Below are 24,645 nucleotides of genomic sequence, written 5' to 3' on the forward strand. Positions count from 1 at the left end.
CCTTCATCACCCTAACAATCATCTCCTCACAATTAAAATACAAAATTCCACTTTCAAATCTCCCATTCAATTTCCCAGAAACAAAAATCTCGCGTTCCACCCATTAAAGGAATGACTCATCATCATCATCCACTCATTTATCTTCCAATTGGTCGGACAGTATGCCACAATTTTGTCGCCGCCCCATTTAACGCAGGCAAAACACAACACGTGCACTATATCCATTTATTCATTCAGGTCGCTATACTTTGCACAGTCCTCACGCTTCCCAGAAACTACTACAATAAACAAATACTTGCCGTTTCGACAAAACTTGTCTTTCATAAAAAAAAGAAAAAGAAAAAACTTGTGTGAGTTCCAGTCTTCCAAGTCCCGACAAATATTTGTCCTGCCCTTTGAATAATCCCCCATTTCCACCGGCCAAGCCCGTGGAGGAGCTATCTGACTGGCGGGGGAGTTGGTGGAATTTTCTAAGTTAGCTTGCGTGGAAGATAATCACCAACTATTCTTGAGGGAAAATAGAGGCGAGCTATCGAGGTAGCACTCTACAGCATATTTTTCGTCATGCTTAAGAATATGCCATTTTCAATCGCCTTATGAAAGTCCGACCTATAAATTCTCATTTCATGCTCTGCACTTCATCGCAGCCTGTTTGTCCACGCAAATAACAATGTCAGGTACACACAAGAATTTGGTTTTGGTTTTGGTATTTGTCGCTTAGATTTTGTGGGGACGGGAATGTGTCTGTTTTAAACTTCCGATGAAGTGTTTAGCTGGAGTTAGTTCGTTTGAGGCAATTTTGTTTTCCAAAACAAAAAACCCTAGTTACAGAGGATTTCTTTGCCATAATTTTCGAAGCCCTAATTGTTGAGGAGTTTGACACGGCAGTTGAGCAGTCTCAAGCAGAATTGGATTTCTGAAAGTTGAGATACACAGGGCTTTGGTGTTGGCTGGGTCATTGTCTTTGTTAAATGTTCTGGTTTGGGATTCTTAGACCTAATTATTGAGGAGTTTTGACACGACAGTTGAGGAGCAGGCTCAAGCAGAATTGGATTTCTGAAAGTTGAGATAGACAAGGCTGTGGTGTTGGCTTGGCCATCGTCTTTGTTAAAATTCTTTGGTTTGGGATTTATAAGCTCTAAATCCTACGTTGATTTGGATTTTTTCGAATTCTTCAACCAGGTCTTGGAATTCTCCGTTTCAAATTTAGAAGAACGTTCATTCGGGCCTGAATTAGTATGTTTTAGTGAATTATCGTCCTTTTTTTATCAAATAGGGCGAATTCTGACCGTTTGGATGGTTCTGTCTTTGAAACTGTGATCAATGGGTTGAGTTTCTGTCCCTAGGATGGTTCAATTTTAGGTTTATGTGTTCAGGAGAAGATATTCTGGGTCATTATCTTAGTTTTAAGGAAATTTAGAAATTCTATCACCAGTAGAGATGTATGGAAGGATCAGCAATTACATATCTTCTGTAGCTGCCCCGTTCCACCCGTTTGGTGGTGCTGTAGACATAATTGTAGTGCAGCAGCAAGACGGGACGTTTAAAGGCACGCCTTGGTATGTTAGGTTTGGTAAATTTCAGGGTGTTTTGAAGCTCAACGAAAAAATTGTGACGGTGTCGGTGAATGGCGTAGATGCAGATTTTCATATGCATTTGCTTAATAATGGTCAGGCATATTTCTTGAGAGAAGAGGATTCTGATGAAGAAGACAGGAGTTCACATTCGTCAGTTGAAGATGATGTGGTCATTGGGAGCCGCAGAGAGAGCTTCAAGTCTGCTAGATCTCTTGTAGACATAGAAGAGCAAGTTGATAGTGGCGTTGGTGGCTATGGAGATGACGAAATGAAAGAGAACAAAATTAAGGCATCATTGGATGTGGATGGCATTTCAAGGAATCGTCAAAACAATGGGGAGGTATTCATTTCCTTTCCTGGGCACTGTTCCAACTTGTCAGATGAGCAGTTTGAGAATGACAATTCAAACTCTTTACCAGTGGACGAAAATAATGCCAGAGAACCCAATTTGGAGATTACATTGGACAATAGGGTCAATTTGGCTCTCTTGCCTTCGGAGGATGCTAGTCTCCAACAAGAAGCATCAGCTATTTCTTTGCAAGGAGAATTTGCAAATGGAAATGAGATACAAAATGTTTCTAGTCGCCTAGAACCTTCAACAGTGCAGCATATTAAGAGTACTTTTGTCAAGATAGATACGGTCAGTCAAACAGAGTACCAAGGCAGGGATTCTGACATTGGGTGGAATTCATATAAAGATACCTCAGTGTTCATAATGGAGGAAAGCTCAAGCACTCATGGTCTGGCTGGAGGGAATACCTCACAAACTGATGATATCGTTCTTTCTAGATACAGTACTTATGATTATGAAAATATGGAGCTATCACAATCAGAAGATGTTTTGGACTTTGGAAAAGCTGAGGATAGTAGCTCAGAAGTAGTCTTAATGAGTGTGGATGGTCATGTAATGACAGCACCTATTTCATCATTTAAGCGTGTAGGAAGTACAAATTTAATTAGAGATATATCTGCAAACAAAATTAACCCTTTAGAAACACTGGATAATAATTCCACTGAAAATAGAGCAGATCACTGTGACTTGGAGAACAAACAAGGCACTAATTCTGGTAATAATTGGCAGAAAGTTGCAGCTACTGGTACAGGTGAGAGCATCATGCAGACTCAATATGGCTTTGGCATTTCTGAGTCTGTTCTTGGTTCAGAGAGAGAATGCAAACAAATAGAGCAGCTTACAGACAGCGCTAATATAACAGAAATTGAGGCTCACACTGAGAATCATTCCAGAGAATCCGATGAGTGTTGTGTCCAATCAAAGGTAGACACCCTTCAAATGCCAAGAACTGAAAGTGAAATTGAGTTTGCATTTAATGATGAAGAAATTTTCAAAAGTTGCCTTGCTCTTAATGAGCTATCTACTGCTACAGGGGAAGAAGAAAAAAAATATAGTTTGACTTCTCCTTTGGAGACAGATGAAGGTTGTAATATGGGAGGAAGTGATGGGAGTGAAACAGAACCTTCTTCAGCTGCCTTGCAGCTTGATAATCCTCAAGCATTGCTTGCTGAAAGTTCACACTTATCAAAAATTTCGAGTAAATCTGATTTTCAACACTTAGTTGGCAGCATGCCTGATATCTCAATGCATAGATCTAGACCAATCCATATTCCAGGACAGCATGCAAAAGTAGGAGGCAATGCACAAGCATCTGGTTCACTGCCAAATTTGAGAGTCCCTTCTGCCAGTATGGAAAGAGCAGTCACTGAGCGGGTGTATAGACATTCTCTTGACATCAATTCTTCGTTCTGCAAATGGACTCCAAATAATGATATCTACACTCCAAGATTTGAGAATGCAAAGCATGATCTTCTTAAAAAGGAGAAAGATCAAACAGCTGGAGCTTCTGAATCATTCAGTTTGGATGACAAAGATACTTTAAACAAAAGTGTGCAACCTGATATGGGTACTGGTACGGCACAAAACCCATTTTAATAAATAGCAAGCTTAAAATGACACTTTTGCTTTTCTGTTGAGTAATATGTGCTTCGTAGGATTTCTTTTCGCTTCCACCTATGTTTTATATTAATTTTTGTTGGCATTGAATTCATTGTAGATGTAAAAATTTCTCTTTGTAGAGATTTGCTTTTCAAGGGAATGGGGGCTGAGGCTGCAGCTGAAGCTTTTGATTCTAAACGAGTATCAAGAGAGGTGTTTAGGAGTTCAGGGGCTGAGATAATAAAAAATGAAAAGCTTGTTGTAAAAATTAGCAACCGATATTACCCTTGGTCTGCAGCTGCGCCTATAATTCTTGGAATGGTTGCATTGGGTCTTGAAGCTCCTGCTGAAGTGGAGGGTGAAATTTCTGTAGATCATGTAGAAACAAAAGCAGTAAATGATTATGCATCAAACACTATTCCATCTTCCAGTGGACGTTGGAGACTTTGGCCTTTTACATTCAGGAGGCTTAAGACACCTGAAAAAAGCACCTCAGGAAGATCAGATTCCCAGGTTGAGTCAGTGGTTGACCAAGAGATTTCCTCGCAGAGTTCTTGTGATAAGGAAGTGGAATTAAAAAGTGGTTCAAGTAAACCACCACAGAAACGTAAGGTGCAGACAAATATTCCAACATCAGAGCAGTTAGCATCATTGAATCTTAAGGAAGGCCAGAACATGATCACCTTTACTTTTTTGACTACTATATGGGGGAAGCAACAGGTTAGAATTCATTTCAGCATTTCACTTTTTGGTCTAGATTTTGGGGCAAAAAGTTGATGTAGTTTATTAGGTTGTTTATTTCTAAAACTTGGACAGGTTGATGCTCGGATTTATTTGTGGAAATGGAACACTCGAATTGTGATATCGGACGTTGACGGAACTATCACCAAGTAAGTGAAATCAAATTGTTATCTTGGATGGATGTTGAATCCTGGTTGAACTATTATAGAGGAAATATGTCACAAAGTTTTGTATTGTTCAAGCTCAGCATAAATAAAATTTGGATTAAATTTGACAAAGGTAAAATTTGAAAAAAAAAATCGTAATTAAATTTGACAAGTATAAATTTGCATTTAAAAAAATAAATATTAAATTAAAATAAAATGATACCATGTTGAGTTTCTGTTTTTGTATATTGTGCTGTCCTTGGCATTGCTAAATTGTTATATTATGATTTTAATATAACATTATAATAAAATCATAAAGCACACATACTTACACACCTATGGCAATGTTTATTTAATTTATAGTTTCAGGATAACATTATAATAAATTGCGAAGCACTAATATTTGGGAGCCTAGGACGATGTTAATTTAATTTATAAATGTGGTAGGTCTGGATCCATTCATAAAGAATTTGTGGTGACCGTGAAACAAGGGAAAGAATCTTTTTGCCATTAGAACCTGTTGCTGCTGCTTGGGCGGTGTATGCTAAAATCATAGTGCATGGTAAAAGTTAAATTAAAATTGAAAACAAGTAGGATATGATATTGACGAGGAAGACAGATTAGAAATGGGAGTATAACTCCATGGAAACCTCATTCCTGGATGAAAAACGATGATTAATCACTGTATATAGACCAAAATTAAGAACATACTGCAGATGGAGATGCAGTTATTAGCATTTTTATATAGTAAAGATATTCCTAAGGATTAAGAATGGGCTGAATGAGGTTCATTGTATTTACTTTATCATAGGAGTTGGCCTTGATTTTAAATGTGTACTATATAATTATAAACGAATCTCTTCTTAAAATCCTGTTTGTGACTGTGGATGCTTGGAGGATGATAAATACCAAAGGAAGTTATTGTTGAGACTTTTATAAATTTAGTTTGCTCACTTTTTTCTCTTAGGCATCATAGGAAAGATAAGAGTGCTATGTTAGAAAAGGCCAAATTGTTTCTTTCAGGAAACTTAAAGTTCTATGTTAGAAAAGACCAAATTGTTTCTTTCAGTTTTTCAGATTAATCTTTCCATCTTTGTGGAGTCAAATTAGTGCCTACAAAAGTGTAGAAATTATAGCCTCTTGTCAAAAGTGTGATTGACTTGACTCTTATATAAATATAATTTTTTGTTTGGCAAGAAGATTCACAATTTTTTTTGAAACTTTAAACTTAATTAGCTTTCTACCTGTATGGTAGCTTGTTAAGACTTTTGACATATCTGCAAATATGTAATTAACTTATCCTTTATTATCTAATGAGCTCTACAGCCAGTGCTTGCATTCATGAATTGATAATAACTTAAGTATGTTTGATGAGCGTTATGGTGATTGTTAGTGTGAAAAAAAATATTTATAACCTACAATTTGATTCACAATTAGTGGGATTGGTTTCAAATGATTTTGTCAGTATCCTTCACTTTATTGTAATGTTACTCTTTTTTACTAGGTGTTTGTTACTTTAGTCTTTGAAATTTGCAACTGATTGGTGGTTTTGCAATCAGTAGCTTAAAGAGAAATGCTACTCAAAGCACATGACAAGGAAAAAGTACATATGCACAATTTAAAAACCGCATGTTGTAAACATCCTTTTGTAGTAAAGTTTTTTGACTATTTTACTTTGAATTGTAATAGCGATTACAATCAATCAAAATGAGCATACCTTGTAATTTTGTATTTGTGGCTTGTATGCAGATCTGATGTGCTGGGGCAGGTGATGCCTTTGGTTGGAAAAGACTGGACACAAACTGGTGTGGCACGACTTTTTTCTGCTATCAAGGTATTAAATCATCAAAATGAAATTCTTTACAGTGCAATAATAATTTTCTGACCCTACAAGACATAAATAGTTCTCTTGGATCTGTGCCTGGAAAAACCAAAGGAAAGCTGGATGTTATGGCTGCATGCAAGTACAAAATAACATGAACACACAGAAATACTAAGACCTTCAAAGAAACAGAATCTTTACAAAAATCATATTCATCATCTATGTCACAGAGTTTGCTACATTTCATAGTAGAAATTCAAAATCTGGCTAACATTATAAAAAACCTTTTAAATTTGTTAAAAAATGCCATTGATTTTGTACAGTTGTGAAAATGAAAATATAAAGGTTCTGCAACAAGTGTTTGGGAATTTGGGGGCATCCATGTTTTTTTTAAAATTAAAAAAGGAATAAAAAAGAAAAATTAAGTTGGTTGTAGGGCATTTTTGTTCTTCTGGCTCCTACACCACCGCACTTTATGATCTCTCCCCACACTACATTTTGTTCTCATCTAACACTACACATTTTATTTTGACAGATTCTTTTGACAGATTCTTTTGCCCTTTTTCTTTATGTGTACTAATTATTTACTGCAACAAATAATTTCCATCACTTCCGGCAGGCTTTGACACTCTGCTGCCTACACATTTTGCTTCCTGCAATTGTTTTCCCCGCGAATCTGTTTCAACTCATCTAGTGTTTGTTTCCCTGCGTTTTTTTTCCCTCCCTTGTTTGTAAGTTTCTGTGGGGCCTTTTGTCTTTTGTGTCCCTTATTTCAACTTCTTCCAAGGTGTTATTATTCATTGTGAATCCTCTATGTAAACAAAACATTTTAAAATTGATTCTTCTTTTAGTTGTATATTTCGATTTAGTGATAATCTTATCATTTCAATATTTTTAGTTTTTCTAATTAGCTTCATTTATTTATATTTTATCTTTTGCTTTTTTATTTATTACAAATATTAATTTATTTAAACGTTTTATTTATTATTTATTTTCTTTTTTAATTTTAAATTTATTTTGATTTCAAGATAATTTATAGATTTTTTTTTTTCGGGCAAGTTGCCACCAGAGGGGTAGCTCCCTTTCATTAAACAGCAAAAACTAAAAGAGATATTACTGTCTACATTGACCAATCTGCAAAATTTTATTGGTGGGAGAATTTATTTCATATTGTTCAGAAGATAGATGAGACCTTCTCGAAGCTCTTCTAAGTGTTCCACCTGTGGAGGAGAGAGGAGGCTTGGTTGCATAACAACATAATTCCTCCAAAGCTCCATGCTACACTTCGCTAATCTTTCTGAGAACAGATTAAAACATTCACTTAACTCCACAATGTTGTTCATTCCTAGTCTACTGAAGACACCTCCAACATTGTAGACAGCAGCAAAATGGTCATAGTTTCAGGTTGCTTCAAGCGTTTCTTTGTGCCAACTCAACTGTAAGTATATTTTAGTAGCAAGTTTCCCCAACATCTTCTGGCGTAGCACATCCCCAAAGGTCATGACAAAGGCACCCAGAATTTTGCTGTCGTGTACATGGCTATTTTCAAAAATTTCCATCCTGATAACAGCAACAATCACATGCTCCGTTGCTGGATAGGAATTACAAAGAGCCTCCTTAGCTGATTGGATTAATTTTCCACGTGCACAGCAGCACTGGTGATTCCTTATTGCAACCGTCTGCTCCATTATATCCTTGGAAGGAGATGATCCTAAGTAGTCAATTTAAACTGTTGGATGGCAACATTCTTGAATGAGAGGACTGTTATCCAGACTGAATATTTCCTCAGGATTTCCCTGTCCACATGGATCTTGAAAGGAAGGCTTGCTTGCAGTATTGACGTGATCCAAATCCAGAATGTCTTTCAACACAGGCGGCATGTTGCAGCACTCTGGTTTTACAATTTCAACAGTTTGTTTCATGCCTATCTTTGATGACAGGTCCACCGCCATATTTGCTTCCCTGTAAATGTGTTTAATTGTATAGTCCTCTAATCTGTCAAAATGGGTACGATTGTATCTATCCATTTCTGAAGTTTCCAGGTGGGTGCTCTTCTTTTCATAACAGAAGTAATGCATATTCGTGAATCCCCTTCAATGTCAACCATTTATACATTACCTTTGATTCATAGTTTGAGGCCTTCTAATAGAGCACCAAATTCGGCATCGTCATTTGTTCCTCCTAGAAGAAGATACCCTAAACTAGGGAAACTATTTCATTTCTCAGAATGCAGCACCACCCAAATTGCTAGTACCACATGATAGGCCCTCAAAATTCAATTTTAATCTTCCTCAATGGGGGAGCATTATTTATAGATATTAGATATATACTATTAGAATTTTATAATGATTCTTTTCCCAAATTTCATTGATCATGAATACAAACCTTGTGACATAGTTCAACACAATGATGGACTCTTTTCAGCATCGTAAAGAAAATTCCTTAAGGATTACAAACTTGTCCCCATTCCTTTCTACAAATCTTGGCATTGGCTTAGATCAACTCTCAAATTGGAGAATGGAAAAGAGACAAACAAAAACATGCAATGCTTGGAAGGAATGGGTTGAGCATAATTAAAGCAGCTGGTTCCTGGAGAGGATCTTAGTTCTGGAATATTGTATCTGGAAGGAAACCTCCTTCTGCTGTAAAAACCTGGATGAGTCACTGATGAATTACAAGGTCCTTGGTCAAGCTCACTGCAAATGGAGATTGCTGGTAGTAAAAGACATAAACTAGAAATGTATCCTTCTCAAAATTGAGGAGGCTGAACAAAGAATGCCTGGTCAGATGACAGGGTAGTGTGAATAAACTGCATTTTTCATCATAGGACTACATTTATAGGTTTAAAATGGGGTGGAGAACAGCTGGATATAGCAGGGAGGTTGTTGGAAGAGACAGGAGCAGTCAGTATAGATTTGATCATCACAGACCTTAACCAAAAATATTGCCAGACACCAGAATCTCAGTCAAGAAAGATGGAAGCTAACTAGATTCTAGTGCCAATTGATTTGTGCTTCTCAGAACTTACATCAGAAAATGAAGGGAACACACACAGAAATAAGAGAGAGTAAATAGATTACTCTGAAACTGATACTTGTACTCTTGATTAGTGGAACAAATAGACTCTCAATGATGAGGGATCATGCTGGCCAGATAAGGGCAAGCTTATATTGCAGGGTATGCCCGTACCTGGGGACATACCTGTACCAAATGGGTCCAGGTATGGGTTTTGGCTGTGGTATGCCCTTGGTATATACCAAGGACTGGGGGTACATCCCAGGTAGGTCTGAGACATACCTAGGGAGTACCTGTTGTGACCTTTTTTTCACACATCGCCCCATTGCAAATGGGGACCCTCTGATTTTCCTGCTTTCTAGGGTTTTGTTAGTGTCCTGTAACCTTTTGCTGCAGTTTCACCAAGCCTTGTCCAGTTTAGAGCATTTTAGGCCTTGACGATTGAAAGTTAGTTTTTGCAAGTTATGTGATTCCGGAGTGTGAACACCACCAGAGTGCTTAGAAAGGCCAAAGGACGAAGATCGCAATCGATTTGGACGAATTTGGACAACTTTCTATTTTTAGAAAGTTTGCTTTTTTGCTTTTTCCTATTTTTTAGGAAGTTTTGTTTTTGGCATTTTTAGCCCGATCCCCGATATGGCTATTTTTAGAAAGTTTTTCCTATTTTTTAGGGATGTCTGCTTTTTGCTTTTTCGGGATGCAAACCTAAGGTTTACACTTGCACCACTGACATGCCTCGACCGGAACTCAAAAATTCTAAGTTTTGACCTGAAAAAGCTAAATCCCTAGATTTTAGGCTTTTTGCTTTTTCGGGATGCAAACCTAGGGTTTACACTTGCACCATTGACCAGCTTCGACTGGAACTCGAAAATTCCAAATTTTGACCTAAAAAAGCTAAATCCCTAGATTTTAGGCTTTTTGCTTTTTCGGGATGCAAACCTAGGGTTTACACTTGCACCACTGACCAGCTTCGATCGGAACTCGAAAATTCCAAGTTTCGATCTAAAAAGCTAAATCCCTAGATTTTAGGCTTTTTGCTGCTTCAGATGATCCACCTAGGCATGGATTTCAAATTTCAAGTTAATCCGATTAAATTTGATTAAGTTGTGAAATTTTGAAATTTTTCTAAAAATCTTCTAAGTCTGGCTAAACGAAGGGTTTTGCAGGTACAAATGAGGCTATCCAGAAGTCCGCCATGTGTTGAAGAGGCCATGATGGCCAGCACTCTAAAGTCCGCCCATGAGGGGATGTTTTGAAGACCGCCTTGCATGGAGCAACCATCAAAGTCCGCCATGTATGCATTGGAAGCCATGTAGGGGACACCACCAAAGTCCGCCCAAGCAAGAGGAGGGATGCCTAAAGTCCGCCCAAGTGATGGAGGAGCTATCCTTAAAGTCCGCCACACCTTAGGGGGCCATGAAGGAGCTAACACCAAAGTCTGCCCAAGGTGGAGCACTCTCCAAAGTCCGCCCCGTGCCAAAATTTTGCCTTGAAGAGAGCTATGAGGGGAGCCTTTCAAAGTCCGCCCAAGGTGGAGAGCCTTCCAAAGTCCGCCCAAGCAAGAGGAGGGATGCCTAAAGTCTGCCCAAGCGATGGAGGAGCTATCCTTAAAGTCCACCACACCTTAGGGGGCCATGAAGGAGCTAACACCAAAGTCCGCCCAATGTGGAGCACTCTCCAAAGTCCGCCCCATGCCTTAGCCAAATTTTCACCAAGAAGGAGGTCATGTAGGAGCAAAGGCCAAAGTCCGCCAAGGTTAGAAGGGTCATGAAGGAGCCTTGCCTGAAGTCCGCCATGCCTTTGGGAGGTCACATGAGTGCCAAGTCCCAAGTCCGCCAAAGGTAAAGGAGACCATGTAGGAGCCCTCTCCCAAGTCCGCCAAAGTAAGAGAGCAAGGTAGGAGGTGCCAAGTTTAAAGTCTGCCAAGGGTAAAGAGAACAATAAGGAGAGGCGCCAGAAGTCCGTCCAAGGTGGAGAAGCCACCAAAGTCCGCCATAGTCATGTGGAAACCTTGCTAGAAGTCCGCCCAAGATGCTAAGTCATGGAAGAAGAGCCTTGCTAGAAGTCCGCTCTAGGGGATGTTGCTTGAAGTCCGCCCTAGGAGGTGTTTCTAAATTCCGCCCATGGAGATATTGCTTGAAGTCCGCCATGATTTGGAAGAGGCCATGATAACCAACACACCAAAGTCCGCCTAGGCCATGAAGGAAACTTGCCTGAAGTCCGCCCTATGCCTTAGCCTTCAAAGTTCGCCTTGATGGAATCCTTCCTAAAGTCTGCCCAAGATGAAAACAACCCATTAAAGGTCCGCCTACACATGGAAGGTCAAACAAAGTCAACATGATGTCACAAAATCCACAGAGATTTCGAAATTAAATCTAAAATGAAGAAAATATCTAAGGATTATTAAATATCTTCAAAATAAATCCAAAGTGGAAAGTTTTTTTTGAGGAAAAGAATATTGAAAGATTATTGAGATATTAAATCAAAATGGAAAGTTTTTTTGAAAGGGAATATTGGAGAATCGATAAATATCTTCAAACTTAAATCAAAATGGAATGTTTTTTTTGAGATATTGTCTTAAAACTGGGAAACATGAAGTTAAAATTAGAAGTATGGGTTGGATGATTTTAAGGGTTTCTACTTGAAGATTTAACCTTGTCTACAAATACTTCATTATCAACTTCATTATTACACCAAGAAGTTCAAAGTTACTAAGGAGAGCTTAGTAAAGTATGTCAGTTTGAAGATCATCTGGAGAAAATTCTAGATATTGCTGGAAGTTGGATAATATTTTTTGGCAAAAGGTTTACAGATTTCTGGAGAAAGGCAACTAGTACGAGGAAGAATCATCCAAACTTTTCTGAATTTTCTGAATATTTCGGAGAAAATTCTAGCCTTACTTCTATCCAAGTTAGAGGTGAAATTAAAATTGTGAATTTTCTGAATATTTTCCAGAATTTAATAAATGATTTTTTCGAAAATTTTGGAGGAAGAAAATCATTTTTTGGCTTAGTATGAATTTTTTTTGAAAGTTTTGACACTTGGTGGTAACCACAACCAACCTTAAGACTGAGGGTTTTAAGGTGAAAATTCGATTTTTATGGCTAAGTATGAGAATAAAAAAAGGGAAAATTTTCCAACACTTAGCCATTTCGCAGCCCCGTTATTTTCAAATCTTTGCAAATCCTTTTCTAACTTTAAAATTTCCATTGTTTGCCTGCAGGCCTTATACATTATGAAATTCCAGGTAGACAAAGATGCTCCTCCAGAGTCAAGGATGACTTCAAAGTGGAAGAATATCAACGACACCAACCTCGGACACATCAATCTGAGGGAGTTTAAGAAGCGAATGTTTGGTCTAGACAACCTTGTGCCTACCACCATTGCACAAAAAATGATGAAGAGTGGTATCGTGCATGCTGCCGGCTTCCTCCCCACCATGCAGTGCAATGAACTAGTAGTCAAATGTGCCAAACACTACAACCCCATCAGTAAGGATATTGTTGCACCTGATGGAAGAGTGTTGGCAAATGTCAGCGATGAGGCCATTAGAGAGGCCTTCAGGATCCCCGAGTACCACAACGCAGTATATATGACAAAGGACGAAGCTGACAGTCTGTACCATGACCACCTAGAGGAATATGATGCCATAGTTAACCATTCCTGGCTAGACAAGCCGAGGAAGGGCGCCTCCAAACTCCAGAGAAAGAGCCTAGTGCGAGCATACTTCAAGGAGGACATTGGGGACATGATTGTCTTGCTTAATAGAATAATAGGAAATCCTCAGGGAGCTCCATTCGAACCCGGATGATCAGCGACAACCTAGACAGCCAGCTAAGGAACCTAGAGGCGAATAGGACTTTCCTCATGAGTTCTTACTTGTTTTATTCTTTGGCCAGGACCTCCTACAGGTACAAAGGTCTCACTTGTAGAGAAGTTGGGAACAAGGAGAACCAATTTCCATTATATGATTGCTATCCCCAGTTCCACATGGAGGAGAAGTTCCATTTCAAAAGGGTGAATGATACCTTCCTGATGCACATTACCCGGACACTTCAAGGTGGCCTGCACCAGAGGCTCTCTCAAGAGTCTATGGACTTCATCGGTCGGTTCGGGTGTTGGTACATCCAATATCCAAAGTTCACTTACCTCCGAATTCAGGGATTCTTTGGGCCTCCATACAAGCTTCCAGCTTATCCTACCAACTGAGTGGTGTTGCTCGAGGTTGTGAGACAATTGGAGGAGTATATAGTGATTCAAAGGGATAAGCAGAAGAAGGCAGGGACGTCCTCACTTACAATTGGTAATGGGCTGGAAACATGTCCATCATCACAGGCTGCAGCCACCGCTGAGAAAGAACTGGCCTGGTATCCCTTCTATCAATACAAGGCAAGAAAAGATTTCGATCCATTTCATAGGATAAAGAAGATCGAAGGAACAACGTTTGAGCACAGACTGGATCTAGAAGACTACTGGGCTAATGCAGCCGATAGTTTCGAGATCCGGAAGAGGTTCTGCTCAAGAATTCCTTTGAGTATGGTGAGAGCAATGAAAGTATTTAGAGTTGCTGATCAGGTAGAAGAAAGCCTAGAACTTCAGCAGCCGGGCTTTGAAAAGATGAAGAATGAACCCTTAGTCTTAATAGATTGGACAGAGGGAGAGAAATCGGATCTAGCAGACCTCATGAGGTCGGTGGTTGAGTACTCAAGGTGGTGGGCGTCTGAAAAGACAAAACAGTTGAAAGCCAAAGGTATGACTTTGACTTATGAATTAATGGGAGTAGATGATACTCTGTCCGTCGACCTTTGTACCTCCGCCGGTGATGCTCAAAATCCAGAAAGTGTTGGGTCTCGAAAGAGGAAGGAGTTGGGTGGAAGCTCCACAAAGGTCACAGGGAAAAGGGCTGTAGGTGAGAGAAGAGAATCCAGCAAAAGTCACTCCATCCTAAGTGCTGCTTCCATTGCACTTGATCAGAGTGCAATTGGGGAGCAAGAGATGAACATCTGTGTGATTGATGATGAAGTAAGAGTGCTTTCCCAGCCAGTTGAGGAGGTGGTGGAAAAGGTCTTCCGAAGTCCAGACAGGGGGCAAATTGAAGCACCTGCAATCTTCTTGGATGGCATACCAACGAACCCAGGAGAGGTAGATGATGAGTTTGAACGGAACACTGTAGAACAATCAACCATTCCGAATAGGCTGAGAGCAAGGATAAAGGCCAAGGTTCCCAAGGAGGCCCACTCAACCGGGGAGGTCACCGCAGCATTCCTGAAGAAGGTGAATGAACCCGCTATAGTTAAACCGCCCAAACCAGCCAGGAAGTTTTCCTTGATTCAGAGAGACAGTGCCGGATTCAGGACAGTCCAGATAGCAGTGCCCAAAGAAGGGAAGACTAGGGACAATGTCACGACAGATGATTACAAGGTTACCACCATAGAGATTGGTAAGCCTACCCAGGACCAAGAGATCCAATATTTTGATGACTCCTGCAACGTTCTAAAGACGAGGCTGGCTCATGAAAAGGAAAAGAGGAAGAAAGTGGAAGAAGAGAACCAACAGTGGAAGAAGTATGTTCTCCATCTTACCAGTCCGCTCAACCATGAAGTCCCGGCTACTCCACCACAGCCTCTTCAGCAGGGATCAACGAAGGACTATGATGATATGAAGGGCTCGTATACTCAAGAAAAGGAATGGATTTCAGACGCTTCGGTGCGTGCTGACACCCTGGTGGAAAACTTAGTATCGGCACATGAGGCAACTTCTTTGTTGATTGATCGTATCCAGGATCTAGCATCCAATTGGGAAGAAGTGGATGAAATTCAGAATGAAATACTCCCTCACCTGAAGGTTATCCGAGGCATATCAAAGAGGAGCTTAGTGGATGCAGGCATCATACAGACAGGAGACAGGTACAACTTCGGCACGTGGTACTATACTCTGGTCACTCGGATTGAGGTTCTGAAGAAATTCGAGACCAAGTGTTTTGAGACAGAGGCAAGTGTTAGAGAGATCCTGGGCAAGGTATTCCGTGTGGCGTTAGAGATTTGGAAGAAGGAGAGCCTAAGGGAGAAGCATTTACAAACAGAGAACTTGAGAGCCAGGATTCAGGCAAGCTTCTTCCGGGATTCAGGGATGATTGACAAAGGCGATCTTTCAAAGATTGCAAACTTCCTCTCCATCGATGGCAACTTACTCACCCAAGCAGTGGAGTGGGAAGGCACCCTTGCCGCATGCGCCGACGATGTGGACCTCATCAACTTCCAGATTGGTGGTTTGCCAAGTGTCACCATGGAGGAGGTCAAGCTCATTGTGTCCAGATACGTTGAATCTCTGAAAGAGGAAAGTGGCCACTCACCTCAGTGAAATTAGCAGTTGCACCACTTGTCACTCTTTCATTTGTTTGAACTGATAGTATTTCAGGAAACCCTAATTAGGTTTTAGGACTTTGAATCTTGGCCCTTGATCACTGTTTGATCTCGGCCATTCGTTTATTTTTGAGAAACCATATAAGGTTGCCTCCTCTCATTTGAAAAGGGTGAGGTTTTTGATGTATTGTTGCTTAAGGTCATTTCCAGATAATATATTGCATGTGCGCTGCTTTGTAATCTCTATTATTTGAATGATTTGCATGGTTTCAATTGCCTCAACACTTAGTTAGAATTAATTTAGATTTGCTTTCATTGTTGTTAATTTGAATGAAGGATTTGATAAGTGTCAATTGATGGTGTATCTCCGCTCATACTTTTGGTAAATGGATGATTTCCATTCTACCGTGCAAAGTTAGTTTGAGCCCATCCCCTGTGCATCCCAACATCTCGATCATAAGCACAACCCATTGAAGATTGCACTGGCCTTGTGTAGTTGTCCTTAGTGTGGCGAAGCAAGGTTTGGTTTCTCGAGAGCACCTAGTTGATACCGTCTCCGAAATTCGTAGGATTAGATTAGCCTTCCTAAACCCTATTTCTTTTTCCCTTTCTTTTGAAAGTTTAAATCCCAGAAAATTTCCAAAAAAAGAAGAGCCTAAAATTGCTAAATCCATCTAAGTCCAGCAGTTCAAGATACTTGTCAAACGTAAGTCCCCCTTGAAATTTCAGCATACACTACCCAAGAAGCTATTCCACTAAAGTCGCTTGTTCCCACATATAGACCTTGGAATCAGTAGTGATTTTTCAGGAGAGGATAGAATACCTTCGGGTATCCTATCCTAATGTTTGGTAGATGATAAAACAGTCCTTGGATCATCCTCTGGGAGTAGCTGTGCGAACCAGAGGGAATTTTAAAAAAAAGGTGCCTTATTTAAAAAGACCACATCTCAAAAGAAAAATAGAAGAACAGATTAGTCACTTGATAAAAAATAAAATTTTCACCATTAATTGAAATGATTTTTATAATGTTTTGTAATGTTCAGCTTGTAAGTGCACAATTTCGTCATATTTGAACTAGAGCTCATTTTTTTCAAGGAAATATTCATAGCATGCCAACTCCAAAGATTGTATAAGAGATAATTAGCTAATCAAGGCAGGAATCAATTCTGGATCTAGCTGCCAGTCAAGGGATTGTATAGCAGATACTCAGTCAATTAAGGCAGGAATCAATTCTGTTTCCGGTTGCCATTCAAAGGAATCCTTCAAGAAACGATCAATTTGGCCATGCCTGTTCTAATGGACATGACGCATTGAGAATAAATTCATAAGATGGAGTTATGCTCATTTAATTTGAATATAAGACTGTCCAAATATGTGTGGTGAGTTGGGAGACTGATAATCATAACATTATATAGTTGCTTAGTGGATAGAAGGCAATTTCATGTCTAACATCTCTGAGCTTGCCCAACATTAATCTGCATGCACTATGAAGAAATATAACATCTACTAAGTAAGGAATTAAAATAAATCATTTAGTGCACAAAATTTCTGTTCTTACATTGGCAATCTCTCATCAAGTTCAAGTACTTATTATTATCAATTATCTTAATTACCATCATTTGTGTTTTCAATTCTGTATTTTTTTTGGAAATTATATATGTGTTTGTACATATACATGAACATAATATGCATATAAATATATATACATACGTCCATATGTATGTATCAAACCCAGACATACTGAAGCTGGGGAAAAAAATTGGCATACCACCAGAACTGAACCCTAACTGGTAACATAAGGGCAAGCGAAAAAGAAAAAGAGTAGAAAACATAAATAAAAAGTCCTTAAAGGTAATTACAGAATAAATTGCAAGAGTGGATGTCATTGCATTCCCTGCAGTTTCTTTTGAAAGTTACATGATTACAATCCAATAACTACCTCTAAGCCCAGCCATTCAATATTTGGATGATCTACTTTGAATGGCCTTTGCTTGGGTAACTTCCTCATGTATCCATGCACAATTGGAGAGATTTAGATGTATAGATTTATCAGTAACTGTAACTAATCATTCTATTTTATTACTTTGGACTCTACAGCATTATTGCTCCAAAGTGTAGCATTATAAAGTTTTATCGACATGTGCTGAAGGTCAAAATAACCATCCAGTGTCATGTTTTGGAACTAATGTTGCATGAAGAACCAGAGATTGCCCCAAAACCTTGGTTCTCAATTAATCACAACATCTAAATGTTCTTCAATGGGAAAGTGTATATGAAACATGCAGAGAAACAAAGATAAATGCAATTACTAGAGGTCATGAAGCCACCCTAAGAGCTTGAACTCCATTCTGTAAAGGCTGTATATTAAGGCTACAAGCAATCGAAGTTGCAAACACAACCATAGTCTGAGAAACTTCTCAACCGCTTAAGAAAACTCATGAGTAACATTGTTCCTGTTGGTAGCCCTTTTGTAGACACATTGTAGTCAACCTTTCTATTTGATCAGTAAATTGAGTGTGATGCTCTCAAACACCTCATCAACAACAGATGCTCAACTTGTTTCTTCTCACAAACACCTCCTAAATTGTGTTTATAGTGTGTTCTTTAGTACATTCACTTAACATTTATGTGTTGAAGGTAGTTTAACATCTCTTAGGCATAGTAACATGACATTAAAAATAAGAAAAGATGATAGATAATGACTTAGACAGAAGAACTTACCCTGGAGAAACCCTCAAAAGAGGAGTACAGCAAGAGTGAGCTAATTGCTCCTCATTTTTATTATGAAGATAACATACATTGTAGTAAGCCTTTACATCAACCAACCAAGCTTCAAAATAAATTCTGAAAGCCTTTAAATCCTACAATGTATAGCATCATGTTCCAAACTGCATGATATAACGTCCTATACATTCATTTGGTGCCAAAACACACCAACCAATGCATATGGGTTAAATTGAACTTACAAAAACCTGAATATTCTAACCCGTGTTTTGATTGTGTTTAAATTGCTGCTTCCATCGGGGCAAATCTGTGTACAATGCAGTTGATGATGAATTACTGCCTGTGGGAAGCAGCAAATTGATCAAAAATTGAAAACCACCATCTTCTAAGCCTTGCAAACCTACCCATCTTCCCTAGGATGCTTTGGATAATCCTGCGTCTTCACCTGACGTGAGTAAAAAATTTCTGACCACTGAAACTGGTGAAAATGCATCTCCATTTGGAGTTAAACTGGCTCTCTGACCAAGTAAACAAACCAACCACTGATTGTAACTTGGATCCATTTCTTGGATCATTATTGTTTTGGTTGCTAAAAATAATGTAGGGCTAGGGTTTCTAGAATTGCAAAAACAAAGGGTGAAAATCCCCAACTAATATTAAACAGAACAATTGGTGCTGCCAATATGTGTGAAGAATTTTAATATACTTTGAACACAAATGCCTACAAGCTTACTCTTTCATGCTATCATATTTGTAACCAGTGCTGGTTAGCTGTAGTCTTCATCAACACTGTTAAGCAGCCACTTATATTTTCATAGCAGAAAAAATAGCAGTGAAGGAGAATGGTCAAGCCCACCATTCTCTGCACCTGATTTCACTGGTCGCATCCTTTCACAGCTACTGCCTAATAAATCATTAAATCCCATGTAGATAAGAACACCATAGGAATGATCTCTAGCCGTCTGTATATCCCTTGCCTTTGTCACATCTAATTCTTTGCAAAGACAACCAATTTTAGATCATGATCCTCGCATATCTTCTGTATGGAATGTCATAAATTTAAAATATGAGTATTGGATATGCGGTGACGGTGCCAATCCTTATTTGAAAGTATATCCCATTAATAAGTGTTAGGAAATAATGTGGAATACCTAGTTACATTTAATCCATTTCTTACATAACCCATGAGAGAAAAGCATGCATACAAGCTTATAGAACCACCATTATGCAAAGATCAAATAGACAAGCCACAAGTTAACACAAGATATACCCTAGGAAAAAACATAGCCTCCAAAAACATCCATACTCAATCATATTAATCAGCCATAAATCAATACAAAACACTTATGCAGTTGCAATGAATACCCTCGAATCATCAAGCCCTCCAATGCATTCCCATGTGTCCAAGCGTAAATCCACACATCCCATGCCATGCTCCACAATTGCAATCCTCCAAAGGATTCAATACAATGACAACTCAAACCACCAGCCAACCTTAACCACCAAACGTGTGCTTGCTTTTTATACAAAATCTCACACAAATACAACTAGTGGTAAAGTAAAACCATGTGCCACAAAACCATGTGCTCACAATACGTAACCCTTGATCCCACATTTAATATTGGGTACTAAGTATTCTCTTTTTAAAATATATTTGCACCATATTAAATAATTACAACATAATATTACGATTTTACAATACAACTCATCAAGTGGTCTTGAGAATATTCCAATGGAATCTCTACATGTTTCATCTCCATGTCCATGTGCAACATCAAACACTTCAAGAAAGGTGCCCCCTTATCAAATCAAGCCAACTTGGCTTTGATACCAAATGTTGAAAACAAGATGAAACTTTACAGTGAAATTATGTTGATAATTTTATGCAACCAAATAAACATAGCAATAAATCAAAGATGGAAATGGATAACAAAATAAATGTAAACCATAACTCAATAATTACATGGAGAAACTCTTTCGGGAAAAAACTTCACACCCAAAGAGATCCAAGACTTGTATTAATCCTTGAAATGAGTTACATCAATACATTTCTCTCTTTGAATTCTTGTAGCACTTTTTTGCTTCAATAACCTGTGAAATAAATAAATAAATAAATAAATCACAAATGGTTTCGAAAACAATTTAGTCACAAATCACAAAAAAACTTCCTCTTTCAACTTGTGATTCTATCTGCCTTTTGAAAGATCTTCCTTATCTTATCAAGTTTTCATTTATCTTTCCCCTTTTTCATGTTTTTACTATTTTGACAATAAAAAAACATCTTACAGGTTGTCACAATTGCATTTAGCAACTTTCATGACAACTAAAAGATAATTACAATTTGCCAATTAATAATTAAATTAAAAAATAGCAATAGCAAGGCTGAGACATTTTCTCAACAATAAGGAGGGTGTAATGTAATAGGAGAGGGCAGCTAATATAGGAGATAAGAATGTTTAAGATAGCAGAATCAAATTGGTGGCTTGACTCTAAGATAGTGTAGGGGAAGAGGGTGAAGGATGTAGTGAGGAGATGGAGATGTCTTTTGGGGTGATGCAAAATATATTGTCTCCATCATTACTCCAATATTTAAAGTGATTAGATATGGGGATACCAATGCACTTAGTGTTGGAGAGACCCATATGAGTGCATTGATCTATGCTTGACCAAATGAAGGTTGTTGTGTGATAGAATGATCCCACATTGTGATTGAACAAATTCAGGCAATCAATCATTAGAGATGAGAGAAGCTCAAACTCCCTTGCACATGGCTGCCTATGCATTGAATGGGAAGTACCCATATAGGATTCATAGGTGAAGGTAGGGTTCATTAAGGCTATCCAAAAGATGTATGATTCTTCAAATGCTCACATCATTTGTATTGAGTGGACAAAATTTTGCCATTCTTAGGGGTCACTTTGAGGAGGCCAAGATATATAGAGAGACTATGGCACAAGAGAACCCAATTTAATGGTGGACTATGCATGGGCCTACTTCTTCGACTACCTCTCTAACCATTCATTTGCTATCTTAGGTTTCTAGTTCTTTTGTTGTTGAAAGGAATTGGTCTACTTATAGTTTCATCCACTCCATTAAGAGGGACAAGATTACCTCTAGGACTTGGAGAAGATTGTGTCTGTACATAACACCTTGCATCTCATAGGGAGAGTCCAACATCACAATGGGATATAGAGCTTGAGGAGCCAGCACAAGTTGGTGATGATGCTACACAAATAGGGCTGGTTGGTATTGGTTTGGAGAAGCTTGAGCATGTGGAGTCCAATAGTTCTAGTGATGAGGAGTTAGGGGATGATAGAGGCATCACTTCACGCTATTTTGTTATTTTGAAGATTTGTCATTGTAATCAGCATTATGAAATTTTGAATATAATATAAATTTTTTATTCAACATTTTCATTGTTAATGTTTACTTCAAAATTCAAATGTTTTGCAATGTGTTTACAACTTTACTGCTTAATGTTTTATTAGTTTACTTGTTTACTAGTTTAGTAGCTTATTTAGTATCCCAATATTTTTTTTAATTTTCATTTGCAATTCTAAGATTCTTGTACTTATTCCTATGCATCTTTTTATAACTAAACTTTCAAGTACTATATGTATTTGTGCCATCCTATCACCATCCCCAAACTTAGGCCATTGGTGGAGATCAAAACAGTCATGGGAGATATGTCCTCAACGTCCACAATGCCTTCTTTTGGACCAGATGGGTTTTAGTACAAGTTGATTTTGAATGACATGACAATTTGTCAATTTTAAGTGACTAATCAACAAGTGTAAACTCAACCTGATTGTTGTTTTGGATACCTCCAAACAAAAATTTGATAGGTTTTGAATATTTTGTATGTGGAAATTTATAATACTTGTATACCCTAGACCAAGATGATGTTTGTTGGGTTTTATTGTCTCCTAGATTTGCATAGCATGTGGATATTCAACAATAGGATGACTCAAAGGTATTCTATCAATAATAGGTTTTTGTTATCACAAAAGCTTGCACCCTTGCTGAGCTATCAACTTAGCAACCTTGTGAAACATGGAAACAACCCTTAAGTGTGGAACCTTGCGCAAAGGGGTTGAATCTCCGGAGAAGACCAGCTTCCTTCTCAATCTAGGTGTAGGTGTTGAACCAACTCAACACTTCAAAACTAACTCCTAGGCCTATCCTAACAAATTGCAGAGGTAAAGGGAAGAGAGAAATGCTTGAAATAAAAGGAGGTGATGCACCAAGAAGAGATTGTTCCTCTCCCTACTCGAAATGACACAAAAAATCAACTAAAACACCCAGGAGATGCACAAACTTCAGTTGTATGAGTAACCCCAATGCATGTATGAAGGTTAGAATTCACAGAATGCCAAGAGGGGAGAAGGTTTCCCACAAGTCACATTCAGAAATAAATTTAACCCAGCATATATGAGAGAAGGACCACAAAACATACACCTATGATGAAGGTAAGGAAACATTCACAGCATATATAAGTTGAAAGTAGGCAAAAATGGTGATTTTAATTAATTATAAGGCCAATGGCCAAACTTACAGTTGCACAAATACAAGATAAATACAAGAGAAGTGGGAGAGCATGGAATAGCTCAAGCCAACAGGGAGAGAACCCTTTACAATGAGGCTTAACAGCCTTTATATAGGAAAATGGTTACAAGAGTGATCATGACCCCTATATGTCAGTCTGGGAGTGCAGGGAAGTGCATGCACATGACTTGTACATGCAAGCAACCTAGCCATACCCACAAAAGACAATTCTGAGAAGGGTGGATTGACTGACCTTCCAAAGTCAGAGTATGCAAACATGACATAAGTCACCACAACAAGCATGGCCCCGTACCTCCCTTGATGGAAATCCTGCCAAAAACATTAAATGCACCTCTGCGGCTCCACAAAAAAAGTTGCATAAGTCACCAAAGCTGTTGGAGCATTTAAAGCTTTGAGTGTTGATCACGCCATTTGGAAGTGTTGCAAGCCAGAAGTAGTTTGGAAGACTTCAGAGATCTGGGTCGCCGAAGTTGGGGGAACTTCGGAGACCTATGTCACCGAAGTTGGGGAAACTTCAGAGACTTGGGTCACCAAAGTTGGGAAGACTTAGCAACTTGGGAACTTCGGGGTTCTGGAGTTCCGGGGTAGAAGAACTAGGAACTTGGGAACCTGGGGCATCCGGAGTCCGGGGTTGAAGAACTTAGGAACTTGGGAACTTGGGGGTTCCAGAGTTCTGGGGTAGAAGAACTAGGAACTTGGGGGTTCCGGAGTTCCGGGGTAGAAGAACTAGGAACTTGGGAACCTGGGGGTTCCGGGGTAGAAGAACTTAGGAACTTCCTTCTGACAAGACAGCACTTCACACTTCATAATTCCATTTCTTTTCTCCTTGATCAACTGGGGCAGCACTGGTCCATGGAACATATCTCTGATCGGTTCTCATTGATGGACCAAGGGTGTCATAAAATGACAACAGTTTTGACAACACACTTATTTATTTAGACCCGACATTGTCTTGTGGCACAAGAGGGGGCTTTTCACTTTACTCAAGAAATTTTTATCTTTACCAACCTTTTGAATTGAATTGCTTGTACAAGGAATATCATTATGGACAACATTTTTCTTCTTTGTTGGGGCATTGGGTGCCTATTGCAATCTATTGATTTCCTGCCATAACATCTTGTATTGGTTGCAAAACTACATAACGCATAGTTGCTAGGATACTGGTCCTGGTATAGGAGATTGGTATGGGTACTAGTTTGTGTTTTTTTGAAAAATAGGAGATGGGGGTAGTTGGAGATGCCATTTTTAAATATAATTTAATAATTTATAAATTTTCTACATTAAAACTGAAAATATCATGATATTGAACTTTCAAAACAAGAACACTGGTTAAATTTAACATTAACTTTAAAGTTTAAACACACAAATATGAGAGTGAAAGAGTTCATACTTACATATTTGATATTACATATTGAAATCCATAAATGTCAATTCGTTTTTATTCTTTTCATATGGGAACTCACCAAAATGTAGGGTTTTTATAATGAGAAATTAAGGAAATGATGGGAAGATGTCTTTGACGTACGTGAAGGGTTATCTACACACTCATTGTGCACATCAAATACACCAAGAACATATATTTTCAAAGCAATGTGATTGAATTTGCATTATTTAGCCGAAGCAATCTAGATAAATCACATATACAAGAATCAATGAATCATGACTCATCATCATAATTAGCATCAAAATCATGGATCAACATGATTCAATCTCATCCTATACTCTCATGCATATCGCAATA

At 38.6% G+C, this 24,645-nt stretch overlaps 1 protein-coding gene across 2 annotated transcripts in view; it reads left to right on the plus strand.

Moving 5' to 3' along the window:
* Nucleotides 1–351: 351 nt before the first annotated feature.
* The window catches only part of LOC131042896 (phosphatidate phosphatase PAH1), a 36,506-nt gene continuing 12,212 nt past the window's right edge, over nucleotides 352–24,645 (plus strand). Inside the window, exons 1-4 of one of the 2 annotated variants that reach the window (XM_057976224.2) lie at nucleotides 352–3,496; nucleotides 3,647–4,248; nucleotides 4,345–4,418; nucleotides 6,165–6,249. In XM_057976224.2, coding sequence (XP_057832207.2) covers nucleotides 1,441–3,496; nucleotides 3,647–4,248; nucleotides 4,345–4,418; nucleotides 6,165–6,249 — 2,817 coding nt within the window. In that variant the 5' untranslated portion in view covers nucleotides 352–1,440. Of the gene's footprint in view, nucleotides 3,503–3,646; nucleotides 4,249–4,344; nucleotides 4,419–6,164; nucleotides 6,250–24,645 lie in introns of both variants that reach the window. The other variant, XM_057976223.2, reaches the window with a different exon arrangement.

The sequence above is a fragment of the Cryptomeria japonica genome, chromosome 1, assembly GCF_030272615.1.
Source record: "Cryptomeria japonica chromosome 1, Sugi_1.0, whole genome shotgun sequence".
Taxonomy (NCBI): domain Eukaryota; kingdom Viridiplantae; phylum Streptophyta; class Pinopsida; order Cupressales; family Cupressaceae; genus Cryptomeria; species Cryptomeria japonica.